The sequence below is a fragment of the Vombatus ursinus genome, unplaced genomic scaffold, assembly GCF_900497805.2.
Source record: "Vombatus ursinus unplaced genomic scaffold, bare-nosed wombat genome assembly UNPS02014807.1, whole genome shotgun sequence".
NCBI classification, from domain to species: Eukaryota; Metazoa; Chordata; class Mammalia; order Diprotodontia; family Vombatidae; genus Vombatus; species Vombatus ursinus.
Genome location: NW_020954585.1, coordinates 29,529,002 through 29,551,463, shown reverse-complemented (window position 1 = coordinate 29,551,463; position 22,462 = coordinate 29,529,002). Strand labels below are relative to the sequence as shown.

Below are 22,462 nucleotides of genomic sequence, written 5' to 3'. Positions count from 1 at the left end.
GTTTAGATATGAAGTAAATAAGGTCATATAGAATGAAACTAAAATTCAGAAATAAACTACATTTACTGACACCATTGTTAACTGAATCATTTCCTACATTTTTATAACTTATCTCATTATGCCTACTTGCCAGCGATTGCAAAAATCATATGGCATCATAAAACACTAATCTACTTTACTCAGAATATTTAAGTCATCATGATAAATATTAAGGAAAGAAATATTCTTTAGTAGAAAAGATGTGTCTGTTGTGTCGCTGAAAGCATGAGACAAGATTATCATCAACAAGGACTAAAATACTCATCACAACCAAAGTTAAAATTTTAAAGAAAACATTTTACTGTACCATTTCTCTACTTAGCAGATATTTCATGAAAGAAGAAAAAAGAAGCAATGCAACTTGAATCACTGGACTATGGTCAGGAGACTAAGTCTCAGCCCTTAATTCCACCAATAAAAGATTTGAATTCTTCTTTAATAACGTATAAGAAAAAATTGGGTATTATGTAAAAGCAATGGATCCAAAGATTAATATGATCAGTATGGGTTAGGCTTTGGGAAGACAGGCACACTAATGAATTACTGGTGGAGTTGTGACCTGGTAAGACAGTTCTGGAGAACAATTTGAAATTGTTCTAACAAGAAAAGAAGGGACAAAACTACTATCTACTCTTTTATCCAGCAATATGACTACCAGAGATACACACCTCAAGTTAGTCAATGACATACTTTTTCATATCAATATTTAACTATAAATAAAAAAACATGAGATCTTTCCTGTTTTTGACCAACATGGGGTATAATTATAAATATTTAGCAGCACTTTTTATTAGCAAGTGGTTATCCACCAATCTGGGAATGAACAAATTGTGGTATGTGAAATCAGTGAAAAATGATTGCCAATAAGAAATGACCAATATAAAGAATTCAGAGAAACTTAGCAAGGTTTGTATGAGTGCAGAGCAAAGTAAGCAGGCCTCAAGAATAATTTATCTAATGTTCACAATAATGTAAAGAAAAATAATATCAAATGACTCCCAAATCCTGGTCAATGCAATAAGCAATCATGATTTCAAGCCTCTGATCTTTTGGCAAAGAGATGGAACAGGTAAGAAACAAGGTATACATTTTCAAACACAGATACTGTGTCGATTTATGAGACATCATATTGATTTATGTTGCTTGACAGTATTTATTTGCTACAAGAGAAGGATCTATTGTAGGGAGGAGTGTGAGGCAATTATTAGTCACAGGGATATAAAAAAAAGCATATCAATAGAACTTTTAAAAAGAAAAAAAAAACAAACAAAATATTAAAGGAACAACTCTGGAAGAAAGCCTTAATAAACTGAGAGTATTATAACTATCTTCTCAATGATTGGGTAAAAAAGGTGAAACAACAGTTCCTTATAGATTGATTCATCTCTTTAATAATTCATGTACATGCCACGGTTTAATATACTCCAAGGTATCATATAAGCAGTGCTCCAAAGGAATACCCACATACCAACATTACAACCTTAAATAAAACAAACTACTGGCATGTTTTCCAGTATTATCATAACTGCCTCTATTGATCATAATGTTTAAATCAAAAGGATCAAATATAAACAATATGAGTGTGAGACACTGAAATTTCATTTATTGAACTATCAACTAGGTGTAACTGGGACCTGAAGTCAGGAAGATCTGAGTTCAAATGTGGCCTCAGACACCGACTAGCTTAGTGACCTTAGGCAAGTTACCAAACCTCTGTCTGACTAAACTTCCTCAACTGTAAAACAACACCATTTACCTCACAGGGTTGTTGTTGAGGATCAAATGAGAATATTTATAAAGCACTTACCACAGTGCTGGCACATAGTAGGCACTATATAAATGCTTATTCCTTTTTGGCAAAAAAGGAGGCAAGGGTAATAAAAACTATTGTCTGAAAACATTAATTGGTGACATCAAAGTTTCAAACAACCAATCACTACTAGACACTTTAATATTTTATACATAAAATCAGAAGGAAAAAAGTTGCAGATAAACAAAAGAACTCATTGGTTCACTTAAGAAAGGGAAACAAAGGAGTTGGTTTCATTGTGTACCCAAAGGGAACAAGAACATTTCATGGAATAATTAGAAATCTGACTTTGTAGTGCTCATAACTTCTACAAAGGAAAGTAAAATTTACTTCTACCACTGACATGGGGATATAAAAGAAATTCTAAGAAGTACTTGACAAGATCCTACAAACCAAGTCAAACATATGCCCTGGTACTTACAGTAAGTTCAATGACAAGGTGGATAATGGAGAGAAAGATGAAAAAAAAAAACAAACCATATGTTGGAAAATAAGTTCTAGGAGTGAGGAATAAAAGATGCCAAAAGTTCAAAATCCCCACATTCCATATTATGAATATTTTTTTCAACAAGAGAGCTGGAAGGTAATGGATCTGCTCTAGCTGTCACTTTATTGATTGTAATAAAACCAAGGGAAGACCTCTGCAGGACATAATATCCACTCAACACTGGCCTAACCATCTTTCCTTAGAAAAAGCAAGTGGGTGGAAAATACACATTGCTCATGTTATGACATGTAATCAGCTCATCAAATCAGTACTTTAGTACATATATCAGAGACTGTCACTACCAATGGGTAATGAACTAGCCCCAGAAATGAACAGGGAGAGAACAAGCAAGGTCATATTTAAGAAAGTGTAAGGAGCATTCAATATTCCCATACTTTACCCAGCTGGTCTCGCAGGATCTCTTGGTGATGTTATACTGCTGTGAATGATGGAACACCATAATAAACCCAGAGAACAACATTAAGATGTTTGGTGGATGTATGTAGGTCACATCACATTACTAACTATAATTGATATATGAAAAATGGTATAAATATCATCATCAATGACTAGAAAAGGAGGTATACATACCACGTAGAAAGCTTGCATATTATTCTGGTATACAATACATGAAATAATAAAAAACAGAGGATGTCCTCTGGTATTTTATATAGGTAATCCATAAATTAATTATGGAAGGGCATGAGTAAGAATTGTACAAGATGAGGTATTGGTAGTTTGGAATCTGAACCTTTTTTAAAGGAAGATTTAAAATAAAAATATTCTGAAATGATGTATTTGTTAACCAAGTAGAATTAACTGGTAGAATTTTGTATAATCCACATTTTTTCATCAAGTGAAAAATTGAGGTATCTAAATATAATTAGCTCAAATAATTCTTTGCCAAACCATGTGAATAATTCTTCTCCAAATCTGATATCAAAGATGTTCATTTTTTCATAGAATAATATTTCCAATTATTTATTTACATTTCAACATAGAACAGTACTAAATCTATATTTGTTTGTAGTGTGGTTTTGGGGTTTTCTTGACTTGAATATCACAACAAAGGCTATTTGATTGTCATGCTGTTAGTAAGTTGACTTCTTGACTTAACACTAAGAAACAAAGCTAGACTTCATAATTTAAAATAACTGCAACTCAATGAATTTGACAAGGCTAGTTAAACATTTGAATAACTATGTAAATTATCATTTACCTTAAACATCACTATGGTCACATAGCATTCTACACCTACTAAATTTACACTTAAGAAAAAAGCTTCACTACCAAAAGACTAATTCAAAGTGCCATTTTAGTGAGAAGAACTAGGTGGCTTATTATTCATATGTCATTAAACTCCATAGCCAGAAAAAATTCTGTTAGAATCTATATATGATGTTTGGATTGACTATAAGAGACTATAACTATGTTAAAATTCTAAGGTTTAGTTTCATTGTGATGGGATAATAAGGAAGATATCTGACCAATGTGATATGAAACCTAAGCAAGACCTAAGACCTTTGAATCTTTTGTCCTATTCTATTCCTTCTGGATCCAGAAGCTTCATGGATTATTACTAACATTCACCTTTGCACCAACCTGAGTGTTAAAAAAGGCCACTGGACAAAATGCAGGTTTGTTGGGTCCACTATAGACTTAAGTTATCTAACCTCAATTAAGGCCTCACTATTGCATATCATCTGTTATCCCTGGTTGACTCCCCCATGGCATTATTCCAAACTTTCTCCTCAAACAATATGCACTGCCTTCTTCATCATGACCCCCTACCAACTCAATAAGGACCCTACTTCATATTTGATTGAAAAAAAAATGAGGCCATCCACTATAAATTCCCTGTCACAGTTTCACATTTCAAATCATCTCAGCATCATCCATTTTCTTTTCCTTTAGTTTCAGAAGATAAGGGGGCCCTTCTTGCCAATGGTAACCCTTCTAATTGTATCTTTGAATCCATTCCTTCCTGGTTCTCCAGGAACCTGCCCATTCTGTCATGTTATCTCCCTCTAATGCCTAATGTCTCTTCCTCCCCTGACTCCTTCCCTGTAGCCTTAAAACACACCAAAATCTCCATCCTTTAAAAAGCTGTGCTTGACTTCAATATCCCTTCAAACTATTATCCTATGCATATTTTCTGTTTCACAATCAAACTCCACATTGCCTGCACTTCTTCACCTCCTTTATTTCCTTTATTTTTCTCTCTAAAATCATGATTGCTTTTTTGTGCTAAATTCAATGGCCTTTACTCAGTCCTCATCCTTCTTGATCTACCATTTCCTTGATCCCTCATTTCCTATTGGATACTCTCTGAGTTTTCATGGCACTCCTCCCTGTCAGATTGATCCTTTTGCAAGCATCATACATGCCCTTTCTCCATTTGAGGGTTCTGCCCTGGCACTTCTACTCTTCTCTCTCCATACTTTTGCTATTAGAAATTTCACTAACCCCTATTACTTTAACTATTTATCTATACAGAGATTATAGTCAAGCCTCATCTATCATCTGAGATCCACTACTAAATCTCCCACTGCTTGCTTGACATCTATCTTTACCCCACAGGCATCTCAAACTCAAGGTGTCTAAAACAGAACTTACATTTTCTCATCCCAAGTTCTGTACTTCTGTCAAAAAGCACCACTATTCTTTCAATCATCCAGGTTTCTTAACCTAGGAGTTACCCTTGATTAATCAGCTGCCAAGTCTTATCAATTCTTCCTCCTCAATATTGCTCCTATTCCTGTCTGGTCAAACCAATCACCCTAATATAGGCTCTCATCACCTTTTGCAGACTGTTGCAACAGTCTTTTAATTGGTCTTCCTGCATCTAATCTCTCCCTTATCTAATCTATCATCCACAACTGCCAAATTAGTATTCCTAAAATACAAGTCTGACCATGTTACTCCTCTGCTCAAGATACTTTTATGGCTCCCCACTGTCTATTAACATAACTTCTTTAATTTAAATTAAAATTTATATAAAATAATAAAAATAAATTAATTAAATTTTAGATTTAGATTTATAAATCTAGTCTCTTGGGCTTCTTGCTGTTTCCTATGTATGATAATTCTCTTGTGCCTCCATTCCTTTGCTGCGCAAGACATCCTTCGTGTGTGGAATGTACTCCACCTTTCTGAAACCCTACGACCTTCAACGCTCAACAAGTACTACCTTCGTTCAAGAGGATTTCAGTAGCTGCTAGAATTATTCCCCCTACCCCTCATGTTTCTTCTTCTTTGTTTTTTTAAATTGGACTTGTGAATCGATTCATTGATGTAGGCAAAGTTCCTTTCCTAATATGCACATTCTCTGCAGTTGACAGTCTCAATTCCCTGGGGTATATGTAGGTAAAATAACTTTCACAGGGTCACGCAGCCAGTATCTGCAGGCAGTGAGATTTAAAGTCATATCTTCCTATCTCTATGATCAGCTCTTTATTCACACTTTCTGTGTGTTTATTTTAAATTGATTCTCTATTTATTTATATCCTTCCATGCTATATCCTCCCAGCAGAATGTAAGCTAATTGAGCATTTAGAACCATTATTCTGAGAAGGGATACAGTTATGTTTAAGTCCCTACTTCCTGGTACCTTTTTTGGATTAAGGCTGGGAGATCTAGACCTGTGATTTCATCAGTATAGGGAACTCCCACTGAGGAATCCCACTGTGTCAATGAAGACCAGCAACAGCTCTACAACTTAACTTAGTCTTAGGGAGTTGTACTAAAGTAGTACATCATAGTGGTTAGAGAACCAGCCTAGAAATTAGCTAGCTATGGTCCTGCCTCTGGCATATGCTAGTAATGTGATATTGTGCAAGTCACTAAACCCATTCAGTGACCCAAATAAGACTCCAAGCCTGGATTAAGCACTGGATTTGGAGTGAAGAAGACTATATTAGAAGAGTTCTATCTTAGACTCATAACTTGTGCAACTCTGGGTCACTTAACCTCAGGTATCTCATTTTGTAAAGTGTGGATAATAATTGTATCTACCTCATAGAGCTGTTATAAAGATTAAATGTGGTAATATATATCTAAAGTGCTTTACAAACTTTAAAATGCTTATATAGAACTTAAGGCAATAGAGCTAAACTCAATTACAAACAATGGAGGGAGGAGGAGATAGTAACTTTGTTGTTGTTTAGTTATTTCAGTCATATCCGACTCTTCATGACCCCATTTGGGGTGTTCTTGACAAAGATACTGGACTGGTTTGCCATTTCCTTTTCTAGCTCATTTACAGAGGAGGAACTAAGGCAAACAGGGTTATGTGACTTGCCCAGGGCCACACAGCTATTAAGTATTTGAGGATGGATTTGAACTCAGAAAGATCAGTCTTTCTGACTTCAGGCCTAGCACTCTATTCACTGTGCCACCTAGCTGTCCCAGACAGAGAATCAGAAAACCACAAATTAATATTATCTATGTTGTACTGCATTTTATTTATTTTATTAAACATTCCCAAATTACATTTTAATCTAAACCAGGCTGTAAGTTTTATGGGTAGTGAGTCTGACACCTCTGATTTAAGACTAAATAATGTTTTGCATACATTATCTTACCATCTTAAAATCTCATGGAAATAATATTTACAAGATTCTGCTGAAGCATCACTTTCGTGAAGCCTTTCCTGAGCCCCCAATAGTGAAAGTCCTTCCTCCCTAACTGCCTTGCATCTATTTTGCATTTATTCTGCATTTTCTCATGTTTTGCCTTTGTATCTCCATCTCCTGGCATAGCACCGGGCACATAGTAGGTACTTTATAAATGTTTGTTGATTGACTGACTGAAGGTAGGTATTGCAGGTATTATCATTCCCATTTTATAGATGAGGAAACTGAGACTCAGATAAATGAAATGACTTATGAATGAGCCATATAGTATATAGCTAGTAAATATCAGAAACAAGATTCAAAACCTGGTCCCTGATCTCTAAAATCAAGCACTATTGCCATGCTATTTCTCAGGCACTTAATTTGACTTCATTGACAACATCAAAAACATAATTTCTGGAAATAAATTAGTAGATGAACTATATGAAGATTGACTTAGGCAACTTCAGAAAAATGTTTGGTTTTTTTTTTAGTCTGTGGAAACACAACGAGGGGACACAGCTATATATTACTTTATAACCTCAATGTTTCATATCTTACAGAATTCATTCCCTAAACTTTTAAGAACCAGTAGAATTTTTAGAAAAGAATGTTGGTTATACAAGTTTATTTAGAACTAGCATTAATATAAATTAGTATAAAGGTTTGCAAAGCACTTTACATGCATTAATTTGATCCTCGTAACACCCCTGGAAAGTAAGTGCTATTATTATCTCCATTTTTACAGATGAGGAAATTGAGGGAGAGGTTAAGTGGATCCTAGGATCACACTAACTGTGTAGCCAGTAAGTACCTGAGTCAGGATCTGAACTCCAATACTCTATACACTATTCCACCTAGCTAGCTAACAATACTGGAATTTTATGGTTGTAAAAAAAAAATAAAGACAACTCCTATTCTTAAATTCATTGTCTAATCCAAACAGTCATACAGTTATGGATGTCCAAAAATAATGAAAAAAACTTAGGGATATCAGTGTTTTTCCCTCCCTCTAAATTCATCTGAGACACTCTGCTAAAAGTCTAGATACCATATTCAAAACATAAGTTCAAGTATTTTTTGTCTACTGAAGTTAAGCAACAAAATTTTTTGTTGAGAGATTACTGCTTTTATCAGAAAATAAATTCTATTATATTGTATAAATTATTTAACAACATACAACTTTTATGAACATTTTAAAATAAAATGTGATCTGTATAAAAGGGTTGATATTTTATATTCATTTCCCAAAGCTTTACTTAGTTATAGTTACAGTTAGGCCTATACTAGAAAAATCTGTAGCCATAAAACAGGATATATTCAACTTCCTTTATGATTGAATTCTCCAGCTTTCCTGGGCAAGTCACTTAACCTGATTGCCTTGTCCCCACCCCCCCAAAAAAGGGGAAAAAAAAAGACTGAATTTTCTTATTTAACAAAATAAACAAATCAAATAAAAAAAACCCATTAAACTGATTAGCAATGCAATATTCAAGTTTAATAGGGCAATAGTTTTCTGAGCAAGTCTGTGGCACCAAAAAAAAAAAAAAGAAAAACACAACAAAAAAACAGCAAAGAATGAAAATAAAAGAAAAAGAAAGGAAAAAAAAAAGTAAAGAATTTCATTGAAGAATGAAATTTTAAATATCAGCTGAGCATTATTTTGTACCTTGTTGAAGTTTGGCTCCTCCATTATAGAATTTTTGATGGTTTCACTGTGGTCCTCTAATGACTTCATCAAAAAAAAAAATAACCACATGACAGAGTAAAGATAAGATGTAACATGCAAGATTACTGGGAGTATTTTTAAAATCTAACTTTATTTTACCAAAGCAGAAAAATTAGTACCCACTGCAACTAGTTACTACTAAAAATATTTACTTAGTGTCATTAAAAAATCCTTCAAAACTGAAAAATCTCTCATTAAAAACAATTATTTTACATCTTAAATTATTTCATTTATTTAATTAAGTCTGATGTTAATATCACATTAGAGAAAAGATTCTTAACCTGGGGTCTGTGAATTTGTTTTCTTAATATTTTGATCAGTGTATTTCAACATAACTGGTTTTCTTTGTAATCCTATTTTATTTTATGCATTTGGAGCCATTATTCTGAGAAGGGATACAAAGGCATCGGCTGACTGCCAAAAGGGTCCATGACACAAGGTTAAGAACCTATGCATTTTAAAGAACAGGAGAAATTAAGAGGCATCAGTTTTAAAGGCATATCATCTGGACATATTAGTAGTTTGCTTATACACTGTTAGATTCTATTTCCAAAAATATTGTTTCACAGGCAATCTAATTTGGAGTATTTACATATACAGTAAACTCTCATGAAGAAAGTTTTGACTCATTGATGATTATAGGCTATTATTGAGATTCCCTCTCTAATGTTTTTGGAAGAAATAAAAAATTACTGAAAAGGAAAAGCTTTAAAGATAAAAGAATATGAAGTAATTTACATGGGACTCATATACTTCCAAATTTACCTCTACATACTAAATTTGCAATCTCGCAATCTACATACCCCACCCCTTGGCTGGGAAGGGAATCTTGTATTCTTAGGAACAAAAAGAAGATATATGGATTAAGTTCGACTAAAGTACCAGAACTATGAGAAATAAGATGAAATAATTATCTACTCTGTTTTTCAAGCAAACAAGCAAAATGAAACGGCAACGATAGTATTTCCCACAAAATACCTTTATGTATTTCCAATATTTTTGCATGAAAACTATTTGACTAATAAAGTCATTCACACACATTTATGTAGTCCACATAATTGTGAAAATATGTTCCTTTCTATGGAAAATTGAGGTAAAACACAAGCAGAATTTTACTATATAAAAATATGCATCCTACCCATGTTTGCTACTCTGATTCATTTCAGTTCAACTGCTTTCTGAGTTTTCTTTCATCTACCTTTCACAGATTGCTTAAGAAAATGTTGAATTTAATTATAAATTATCAGTAATTTCCATCTCTATTTCCAAAACCACTGCATCCTTTCATTTCTCAAGTACACTATTTTAGAATGATAATTTAACATTAAGGAAAAGGCAGGTTACCAATAATGATTATAATCATGAAACCTTCAGGATCAAAAGTGGCAAACACAGAATCATCAAAATAGAAGACAAGGAACAAGAGATATAAATAAGCCAAATAGATAAAAGTATTTGTTAATTGAGAAGATAAAGACACACTGCAGTGTTTTATAAAAAAAAAAATCCAAAAAATATTACAATTGCTGAAATACTTGAAAACCTCATCAAGTCATCTTTTTACCAAAATTCATGAAGCATACTTCTTAATAGGTAAATACACCACCTAATCAAAAACTTTTATCTTGGAGAGCTATATAGTTAGGAACACCTTCTCTAAAAACAAAAACAAAAAATTTCTAGACACATCTCTCAAATTGTACACTCTATATTCAAAAGGTTTTGAAAATTGACATTACCTCATCTTTCCCCTCACTTCCTTTAATATTTTTAAATATTCTTTGTTCATACTAGAATCTAATTTTCCATGAATAATTTGCTTTAAATGAAATGTTAAAACAAATCTTGAAGCTCTTCAACTCAAAACAATTTTCATTGAAACCAATAAATTTTAAATGCTACCTCATTTAGGCATCTCTTCTTAGTAAATATATTTCTGATAAAAGTTTCTTGAATTTCTTCCTGTTTCACCAAGTACTGCCAAAGTCTCTTCACAGACAGTGCCAGATGATGTTTGGATCTGTAGACAGACATAGTTAAACAAAAAGTGATTATTAATTTGTTAGCAGGTGTTATACTATCCTAAGCACGATTAAAACAAATCATTCTCCTAGCTTCAATGAAAGTACAAACAAGTATTGCTCCCAGGGCCTGATGAAATTGAGCTATGGATTAAGTAAGGACAGCATAATATCTACCAAGGTTGCTAGGATATAAAATAAATTATGAAGGAGTAATAGGGATAAGGAGATATTTGCATCAATCCTCATAACAAGTTATGTGAGTTCACATGAAAAAGCACAAGTAATTAATTATTACCATCTGCTGAATTTATACAAAATAAATTGCGCAAATAAAATAAAATGCCACAAAATTGAAGGATTGTAAAATATTAATTTCAAATAAAACAATAAAACATTTAAATCAACCACATTTTTAAAAAGTTATAGAGTAGACTATACTGGCCTCTTATTGTTCATGCCATATAATTTATAAACTGCCCTTCTTTTCTCTACCAATTATAAAAGTTAACTAATATGCCACACTTAATACACAGTCAGTCAACAGACATTTATTAAGTACTTACTCCAAGTTAGTCATTGTGCTAAGTTCTAACAACACAAAAATAAGAAAAAAAAAAGGCAAAAACTTGCCCCTTCCTTCAAAAAACTTGCATGGGTAGAAAACAGGCAAATAACTAGGTACAGATATACAAAGTAAATGGAAGAGAATTTCAGAGAAAGACATTAGCATAGATTTTCTTCTAAATGTTAATTGAACTCTATTTTCCACTAAATATACTGGAGGTGCAGTTGGGGGCAGGAGGTGAAGGGAGAGGAGGAATATCATTGAGACAAACAAACTGATCAGCTTTAAAGGAAATGCATTATCATCCTCCCAAAGAGAAAACTCAAAAGACTGTGATGGTCAACACAAAATACATTCTGGAACTATTTAAGTTATTAAAGAATAAAAATATGCATCCATAATATCACAGATATATCAATGTGAAGGCACAATAACCATATCTGTTGTTGTTGTTCGATTGTTTTCAGTCTGGCTCTTCACGACCCCATTTTGGGAAAGGTTTGCCATTTACTTCTCCAGCTCATTTTACAGATGAGGTCACTGAGCCAAACAGGGTTAAATGCCCTTCCCAAGGTCACACAGCCAGTGTCTGCAGCTAGATTTGAACTCAGGTCTTCCTGACTCCAAGAGCAGTGCTCTATCCACTGTGTTACCTAGCTGTCTGAAAATATTTATTTTTAAACAAATTTTAAAAATATCTAGTAATCCCAGGAATTCAATAGTTTTAGACTACAAAATGGAATGGAAGAAAAATCAGACATGGCAGACACAAGGAAACCCTTCTTTCTTTTCAATGAATGCATAATTCACAAATATTTTTTCTTCAAAAAGCATTGTTGTATATAGATATATAGTTACTATCCAAAGTACCATCATATGCATAGAGGAAAACTTCAAACAGTTTGCTAATGACAATGATCAACTACAAAATTCTTATAGATAGTGAGCTAATATTTATAAAAAGACATACTTAAAAGGGGTGTTTGTAGGTTCAAGCAAAGCTTTATGGCGAAGAATTGCAGGACCTCCGGACAAACTCTCCTCAGAGGTATGAATTGAAATATAATTTTGAGGTGGCCCACCATGTATTTCAAGCCTTCGGAGGAGGACTTGTTCCCAGCACTGAAGAGCTTTCAGAACTGCATGACACAGTGGTGAGCTAACTGGAAGCTCTAAATAGAAAACAAAGTAGTCTAGTTACTCTTTAATCCTTCAATTCTAAAAATGGTTTTCTGGCATTAAATATTAATACATGTTCTTCTTCTCTTGGAAATATCCAAAGGTTTTTAAAATTTGTACATCTTTGATATTTATAGTATCCAAAAATAAGAGGTAAATGTCTTATAACAAAAAGACAATCTAGGATCACGTCATGGCCAGCTAATAGTAAAGGAATCAAATCAAATTATAACTTATTATTAAATTATAATGAGAATGAAGCAAGGAAAAAAAATTGTTATGTAAGAATTGTTGGTTTGCAAAACAGGATGAAGACCCCAGCCTTTTGGATTGTCACATAAACTGCTTTCCCAGGTAGTTGGCAATTCAAGCTGCTTTGCTGCCGGCTCCAAGACACACTTTCTAAAAGTAGTAACAAATTTCAAAGCAAAGAAGACAACATGTCCCTGATAACCTTATTTATTCTGTACTCTCTTGTGGTTTCTTCATGCCATACTTTCCTGGTTTTCCTCCTATTTCTCTAATTCCTCTGTCTCCTTACGTACTTGTGGTTCCCAAGGTTCTGACTTTGGTCCTATTTATACTTTCCACTCTCACACTTTCAATGACCAGTTCTACACAAATAACTTTTTAATCTTTATCTCCAGACGTACCTTCATCGTTATCCCTCCATTTATATTTTCCAGTGCCCATTGTCTAGCTCTATTTGGATATCCTTCTGACAACTCATAAAGTACATTCTAAGACTTAACCCTCTTATTCTCCCAAAATGTATTCTTCCTTTTCCTAAAACAAACTCTCTAGTCAAAAATGATCTTTTCTTCCTTGGAATTGGAGTAACACTGTATTTGTGCTTATGTACTTATCATAAGCTATGTCATATATGTTTTTCCTGTATAAGTTGCTTCTCCCTCCTAGACTGTAAACTCCAGCTTCTCTATCAAAATTATTTCTGTATCTCTTCTAGTACTTTGCAGAGTGTTTTGTATATAACAAGAATTTAATGTTTCTGTAAATTGAATTCATAAGGAATTAAATAGGTCTCAATATGATTACTCATAGAATTGAATACAAACATAAAACTATGAAATATTTATCAAATGGTTAAAAAGTTTGCTAAGATGGATTTGAAAAACTATTAATTATTTTGTTCAGCAGAAAGGCTCTATTCAATTCAAGTAAAGATAGTAATGGACATTAAAGTGTTTATTACCTGAAAGATCATGACCAGCCAATGGATAGAAAGTCTTCAAATTATACAGCACCAACTGCACCATAGCCAGTCGCATCAATGACCAACTAGAAATAATATCAGTGAATTATTTATAAATTTATTTATAATTTTAGAATACATCGATAAGATTTTCTCCTTTTAGTTAAAACAGTGTCTGCCACTTGCTCCTTCTAACATTTTATCATCTCAATCTTAATCTGTTCTCATGTATCTTGTTTTCAACCTTTCCTACGAAGGTTGAATTTCTTTAGCAGCAAAATGAATTTGTTTTAAAGTAGGTTTGATGAGAATAAATTAACTAGAAACATGTGAACTAGGAGAGAATGAAAGAGGCATCATTGCACAGTGGGCAGAGAGCCATCCTTGGAGCCAAGAAAACCTAGATTTCAGTCCTGCCTCAAACATAGAGGCTGTGTGACCTTGAGCAAGTCATTTAATCTCTATGTAGCTTTCCAATTCTATAAGACTATATAAATTTCAAAACAGTCAATGATCTGCATTATTAGAGGGAGTTTCCTCACCACGAGTTCCCTAAATCAGTTAAATCACAGTTATTGGACCAAAAAAAAAATCCCAAGGAAGACAAAATTACAATAATAAAAAATGAAATGGAAAATACTTGGTTCTCTCATGAAATGTTTATTTAAAAGTAAGGAGAAAGGGAAATAAGCCAAAGTAATTAGAGGTCAAGGCTCAAGGTCAAAATACTAATAAAATATTACTCATTACTATAGTGTTGGATTAGAAAGATTAAGGGTTTCTGGAAATAAAAATACTACTTAAAAAACACCTTGCACATCAGTTATATTTGCACATATTAGAAGAAAATAATGTGGATATAAATAAAAGAAACAGAATATCAAGGTTCATATACTGGCAGGTATTTGTTATAAACTTGTAAATCAGGAAGAGAATAAGACATTCTTTGGTCAACCCACAAAAGCAGCTTTCGGTCATGTTATTGTAGACCTCATCCAGATATCTTATATTAGAATAATTCAGCAGGGCATGGATCATGAAATGAGTTTTTGATGGCACTCAGAAAAATTTTCTAATGTAGAGGGGAAAAAAAAGCTTAGGTTCATAGACCTAGGGTTGAAAAGGATATCAGAGAGCATTAAATTTAACCTTGTCATTTTAGGCTATTCCTTGAAAATAATATATCGCTCCTGTCAAAATGCTAGGTATCATCAGGAAGGGTCCTCTGCCTCCTCCATCTGTATACATGGGGACCTCCCATTGGAAGATATATGTATAAGATATAAGAGAGCAGGGGGATAATAGGGGGAGGGCAAATTGGGGGAGGGGGTAATCAGAAGCAAACACTTCTGAGGAGGGATAGGGTCAAAAGAGAGAACAGAATAAATGGGGGGTGGGACAGGATGAAGGGAAATATACTTAGTTTAAAAAAAAAAAGAAGATATACATATAGAAGGCTTTCTCATTTTCTTTCCATGACACTACATTGTTCTGGTTCTCCATCTATGTCTCACTGGATCCACAATCCCAGTCATTCTTAATAATCACTAAAGATATGTCTCTGAGGTTCAAATAAATCACAGCAATTATGATTATTGTCAAATATAAATCTAATGTTTTTCATCTATATCTAATTTTTTCAATCCTATATTTGTAATATGTTTTCTTACTGTTTTTTAAGGTTTTTTATAAGACAGTTTTTAAAATGTAAAATTTTGGTTGTAGGTGTACTCACTTTACAATTTTATAACTTAAAAACATTTGTTTTCTCTTTTTATATATGGCTGATTTTAAATCAAAACGTCCATTTTAACATTCAATGCAACTAGTTACCCATATGATTTAAATAATTTCATTTTGGTTTTGTGACCTATAAAATGAAGAGGGTGGATAAATGGGTGCCCCAAATTCTATAACTCTACTAAAATGCAGAAGGCAAGAATTGATCATAGAATTACATATTTAGAACTAGAAGGAAATTTTACACAGCCAACCAACTCATTTTATAGATAACAACCAACAAGATATTCGGAAAGGTTAAATGAGTTAAAGATCATACTGGTGTAAGTGGTAGGGTTAGGATTTTAAACTAAGTTCCCTGACTATAAATTTAACATTCTGGCCACTGCACCACTTTAATTCTTTCTTATATCATGTCCATTTTTGGTCATCACACTGTGAGTGTATTTTAAAGATGAAATTTTTCTGAGAATTCCTAGAAGGCAACAAAAATCATTAATGATACAAAATAGATTCCAAAAAAGAAAGACTAAAGATCTTTTTAGTATAGAAAGAAAAGGTTAAGTGAAATTTGATCGATGTCTTGTGATCTCAAGGGCAGGGACTATTTTCTTTTTGATTGGGCCTTTGTATGCCTGTGTCTTGTGTATTATACATAGTAGGCACTTAATGAATGTATCTAAAAATAAATCGATTAGACTAGGATTTCTTAATCTTTTTAATGTCATAGACCCAGATTCAGTATGGTGAAGCCTATGGATCCCTTCTCAGAATAATGTTTAAAAGGATTAAAAAAAATACATAGGTTTACAATGCAAAACAGTTACATCGAAATACAGTCATCAAAATATAAAAAAACAAATCAGACTTCTCAGATACCAGGTCAAAAACCTGTAAGTTAGACTGATCAGCTGTTCTCAAGGTCTATGGATGGATTTCTCTTATCACTGATATGAGTACTCCTTCCACTGGTGCAGATTTGAATCCCTTCATAGACTTCCTATCCTTTGCAATTTCTGTCCATGTCCTTTCCTTGTGAGTCTAAGAACTGTGAGATTCTTAGACATTTTGCCCTCATCTCCAACACTGTGCCACTTTTCACTGCAAAAGACAGCCACATAAGAATAATGGTTGCTTCATATTTTTGTCTGTTTCATGTGCTACTGTGGCCAAAAAAAAAAAAAAAACCAACCAACCCTATTTTGATGATTCTATGATCTGTGATCATAGATCCTAGATTTTTGAGTTGGAAGGGATATTAGAGTTCACCTAGTCTAGTGGACTCCAAAATTTCTTGATAGAATACCCAACAAAAAAAAATTGCTGGTGTAATCCCAATAAACATGTGCTTATTTATTAACTATACAAATGTACAGTTATACTAATAATCATATAATTATAAAGCTTAGATAAAATATAGACATTTAAAAAGAATGAGACAATGATGGAATAATAGTTGATCATGAAGAAAATAGGGAGCCACTGGAATTTAATGAGTGACTTGGTTAGATCTGTTTTAGGAAAATCACTTCAGTAGCTGTGCAAAGGATGAACTGGAGAGAGGAAAGACTTGAGATGGAAAGAGGCTTTGTGATAGTCCAGCTGATAAGTGATAAAACCTTGAACTGGGAAGTGGGGGGTGTAGCTGTGTGGGTAAAGAAAAGGGAATAGATGTGAAAGATGTTGTGGAGATAAAAATGACAAGAATTGGCAACTTAGTGTATGCATGGGGTGAGAGAGAAAATGAAGAGTAATGGAGAAAGCCAAGTTTGAGACTGAATAATAAGGATGGTAGTACTTTCAAGAAAAATAGAGAAATTCAGAAGAAGAACAGATTTGAAAGGTAAAAGTAATGAGTTTCATTTTGGACACATTAAGTTTGAGATGTCTACAAGACAACCAGTTTAAAATATCCAAAAAGCAGTTGTGAGGTAGGCAGGGGTGTGCTAGAGTCAGCTTGTTCTGTTGTTGATTCTACAGTCTTAATGAAGTGTGTCATGGGGAGAAGCTAGGCATTAAACATTTACCAGTGCTAGATGCAAGACTGGAGCTGAGGAGAAAAAATAGGGCTGAGTATATAGATCTGCATAGAGAGAAAATTAAAACCACCAGGGTGATGAAGTCATCAAGTGAGAAAGTATGCAGAGAAAAGAAGGCCCAAGACAGAACCTTGGGGCAAACCCAAACTTATGGCATGTGATGTGGGTGAGGATCTGGTGAAGGAGACAGAGGAATACTTAGAAAGGTAGTAAGAAAATTAAGGGACAGCAATTTGAGGACAACTAAGAGAGGAGAGAAGTATGGTCAACAGGGTTAAATGCTGCAGAAACATCAATAAAGATGAAGACTTGAGAAAAGATGCAATTAAGAGACTGTTGGTAACTGTAGAAAAGTTTCAGTTGAATAAGGAGTCAAGGAAAAAGAGTTGTCAGAGAACCTAGGAGCCTTCCCCTCTATTTAAGCTTATTGAGCATTTTTCTCTTTGAATCCCAGCACCCAGCACAGGATGTGGTTTAATAAATCCTTGTTGGACGATTAATTTATATTTTCATATATGTCCCTGGTGTTTTAGTTGATCAAATATCCTATGGATTTTCAAGATGCATAGGGAAATAAAATAAATTCTGACTTTATAAATCAATTTACAAAGTACTTCAAATGTATTATCTCATTGGATCATCACAATAACCATGTTAAGAATTATAATCCTCATTTTACCTAAGGTTTTCTCTCTTCTCCAACTCTTACCCTGAAACTAGAGATCCTCAACATACAAATACCCTAACTTCATTATTCTGGTAAATTTCTATGATCTACTGCATCATCCCACTTGAAGTGCACACAGGAACTTGACTGTACAAGTCTGAATAATCTACCAGAGCAATCTAAATAGGCATCTATTTCACTTGAAGTGAATGATCATACCTACAGCTTTAACTAGACATCAGAGGGGAGTTCATTTCCTCAGGATATCCTTAAATGTCAGTGTAATGAGTTTGTATTTTACCTGATAAGGGGCACCACCAAAGGTTTCTGAGATGCAAATAAGACCTATGCATTAAGAAGTTTGCTCTGTGAACAGGATGAAGAATAGACTGGAGAGGAGGGAAACTACCAGTAGGGAAACGAGATAAGAGATAATGATATCATAAAGTAGACTCAGTGATGGTAATTTGTCCAAGGAATATCACAGAAGTAGATACTTAGAGGGAGGTGAAATTTTTGAGTTGGGCCCTAGATAAGGAGGAACATAAATTCAATTTGGGAAATGTTGATTCTGAGGTATTGATACAGGTAGAGATATACAGTGACTAAACAGAAATGTGAGAATGGAGCTCAGGATAGGTCGGGTCTGGACCTATAGATAAATCATTTGCATAGAAACAATAATTAAAGCTAAGGGAAGGAAGGAGTTCACCACTGAGAGAAGGCCCACATTTAGTTGATGGCAGTGGAAGGAGGGAGCAATGGAGACAAAGTAAAAATGAAACAGGAAGGAAAACGATCAAGATTTGAGTGTCTTAATCTCTAAGGATTAAATGAATATTAAAAGGGTGTGGTCAATATTATAAGATTTTGGGGGGATATCAAGGAGAAAGTTCTTAATATTGTGAAAAGGGACACCATAAAAGTTTCTAAAGGCTAGGCAGAGTAGTTCCAACAAAGTGAGCAGTAGAGGATAAAAGGCAGATTATAAGGAATTGAGGGCCTAGATGTTGAAAAGTAGAGGCAAAAATATAAACTAAGTAGTTTTCCTAGAATGTTGTATAAAGATTAAAAATCTTACATAAATGATCAAGTACTTGAAATTCCTTAGAAACAAAAATGTCCCAAAGAAACTTAAAATACATATTTTATACCTGTATGAATTTGAATTAGCATGCTCTTGGAGTTGATAATCTGAAGTTAAAACATCTTCATCACCATCCTCATCCTCATCATCACCACTTTCCTGACTCTCTTCTGAATCATATTCTGCTCTACTTTGGGAAGGTGGTAAAAAAGGCTAAAATAAAATTTTATAGAATTCATAATCCAAACATGTTAACCAAGACATCCAAATATATATCCAAACAGTTGTACTTTATGTCATTTTAAAAACATTTCTATAGGCACTTCTATTAAAACCATTCAAAGGACATTCTGACTCTGGGATGGTACAAGCAACAGAGGGAGCAGAAAGACATCTGTGAATCCTATTGAAATGGAGAGGTCAGTGATATAAGATCACTGGTAATGAAACTAGCCAACATCAGTACATAGTGCCTGGCACGTAAAAAACACTTAATAAATGCTTGTTGTTCCACTGTTCTTTGTGCTTTAGCATAGAGGTGTACCAAGCAATTCATTTGTCTCCAAAACATGACCACAGTGGACCTGAAATGTTCTTGGGTTCTTTTTCATATGATCCTTCCGTCCCCTCATTATTGTTCTATATCTCCTCTGACATTTGTATCTAAACACCTCAAAAAGGTCATCTATAATAGGGATCTCCACTTTTTCTCCTTTCATTCTCTTCTTAATACCTTACAATGTGGCTTCCAACCTCAATATTACAACTGAAACTGCTCTCTCCAAAGTCACTAATAATCTCTTAGTTGCCAAATCCAAAGGCCTTTCCTCAATCCTCATTCTCCTTGATGTCTCTGCAGCGTTTGACAATGTTCATCACTTTCTCCTCCTTGATGCTCTCTTCTCTCAATACCATTCTCTCCTGGTTCTCCTCCATATGTGACTGATCCTTCTCTGTTTCCTTTGTTGGATCCTCATCCATATCATGCTCTCTAACCAAAAATGTCCCTCAGGGTTCTGGCCTGGGCCATCTTCTTTTCTCCCTCTACACATTTCTCTTGGTGGTCTCATCACCTCCCATGGAGTTGATTACCATTTCTATGCTGATGATTCTCAAATCCAACTATCCTGCCCCAACCTCTTTGCTGACCTCCGATCTTGCATTTCCAACTGCCTTTCAGGTATCTTGAAGTGGATATCCAGGAGATATCTTAAACTCAATATGTCAAAAACAGCATTTATTATATTTCTCCCTAAACCTTCCCCAAGTCCCTCAGGGCTTGCAACCTAGGGGTCATCCTGAATTCATCACTATCTCTCCACAGCCTCTCACCCCTTTCCAATATCCAAGCTGTTGCCAAGGCCTGTTGATTTCATCTTAGCAACATCTCTTGAACACAACCTTTCTTTCCTCTGAGACTGTCACCACTCTATTACAGGTCTTCATCAACTCATGCCTTGATTACTGTATACTGGTATGTCTGCCTGCCTCATGTCTCTCCCTACTCCAATCCATTTTTCACTGAACCACTAAAGTTATTTTCCTAAAAGACAGGTCCAATCATGTCACCCCGCTCTGTAATAACTTGAGTGGCTCCCTATTGCCTCAAGAAGCAAATACAAAATGCCCTGGCATTCAAAGGCCTTGATAACCTCCTCCTACTTACTTTCCAGTCTTCTTACACCTTAATCCCCAACAAATACTCTTTGATCCAGCAACTGCCTTCCTGGCTGTTCCACAAACAAAACACTCCTTCTCTCAGCTCCAGACATTCTTTGGCTGTCCCCTATACCTACTCTGACTACTGACCTCCCTGGCTTCTTTAAGTCCCAATTAAAATCATACCTTCTACAGGAAGTCTTCCCCACCACCTCTTAATTCCAATGCCTTCCCTCTGTTAATTATTTCCTATTTATGCTGCATGTGGCATGTTTTGTATATATTTGTCTGCATGTGGTCTCCCCTATTAGGTTGTGAGTTCCTTGAGGGTAAAGACTTGTCTTTTGCCCACTTCTGTATCCCCAGTGTTAGCACAGTACCTAGCACATTGGAGGCACTTAGTGAATGTTTACTAACTGATTGATTGGTTCTCTGATGGCACTTCTATGCTAGGGCAGATAAGTATTATCTTTGGTAAGTGCTTCCTGGGTAGTCTATGGTATACCATTACTCCTGTATCTCTGGGAATAGGCAGCAGCTAAAACTGCAGAGACAAAAGGAATCAGTCAATGACTGCTTTCACACTTAAACTGAAGTATCCAACTTTTCTCCTAGGACAATGCCCATTAGTACAGTGCCTGGCACACAGTAAAGGCTTAATTAATACATATTTCCTTCCTTCCTTCCTTCCTTCCTTCCTTCCTTCCTTCCTTCCATTTCTGAAGCCTTGGTCTCTGAAAACTGCATATATTAGTATTAGTCTTCTTCTCTTTTCAGGTTTCAACCACTCTATCTCCTTGACATCACTTCTACCTTCTTCTCCTTTCTTTCTCCACTTATGTAATGTATATGCGCTATATCCTTTTTTTGTATCAAAGTGTAAACTCTCCCTTTTGAAATCTCTAAAATCATAATTCATCAAAGTATTGGCTTTTATAAAAAGGTTTAAACAGTTTAGAAAGTAATCATGCTAAATAATAAAAACTATCTTTTAAAAAATGTTCTGATAAATATTTAAAGACAGAAGCAAATGGAGTCTTGTTTTTAAATTAGTACGTAAATACTTCATGATCACATTAGGTACCTTTGCTATGAAATAATCCCAGATACTAAGCTCAGGAGGAATAAATTTTTCCTTATAAGTCAAAGACTCCTGTTCTCCTCTAGGTGAGGAAGAGTTCTGCAGAAGGCACTCTTTGGAAGATGTTCTCGATGGCCTAGATCGTTTGTGCTGTTTTTCACCATCTTCAGCTGGAGAAGAAACTAAACAAAATATAGGGAGAAAAAGATTATTAATAAAGAAGAAATACAATTTTCATGTGCAATAAGATTTACAGTTTATTTCTACTTAATATGATCTGATTTTATTTTATTTCCAAAAAAAGTACAAGAGTACTTCAGTACAAGATGCAAAACCTTCATACTATTCAATTAAGAAAACAGAAAAGGAAAAATGAAAGGGGGAAAAAAACAACTTTCTTGGGAATCTCATCATCATTCTTCTATTCCTAAGATCTGTAGAAATTGCCAATGCAGGATTAACATTTCTTTTTAACCAAAGGTGTCTCAAAAGACTAGTAGTGAACTGATATTTTAAGAATCAAATATGTA

General features: G+C 34.3%; 1 protein-coding gene across 1 annotated transcript in view; it reads right to left on the bottom strand.

The window, feature by feature from the left end:
• DMXL1 (Dmx like 1) overlaps window positions 1–22,462 on the bottom strand; it is a 122,694-nt gene that overhangs the window by 26,698 nt on the left and 73,534 nt on the right. Inside the window, exons 21-25 of the mRNA XM_027874639.1 lie at window positions 21,936–22,114; window positions 19,260–19,405; window positions 13,660–13,745; window positions 12,238–12,439; window positions 10,581–10,698 (exon numbers count right to left, since the gene is read on the bottom strand). Coding sequence (XP_027730440.1) covers window positions 10,581–10,698; window positions 12,238–12,439; window positions 13,660–13,745; window positions 19,260–19,405; window positions 21,936–22,114 — 731 coding nt within the window. The remainder of the gene's footprint in view (window positions 1–10,580; window positions 10,699–12,237; window positions 12,440–13,659; window positions 13,746–19,259; window positions 19,406–21,935; window positions 22,115–22,462) is intronic.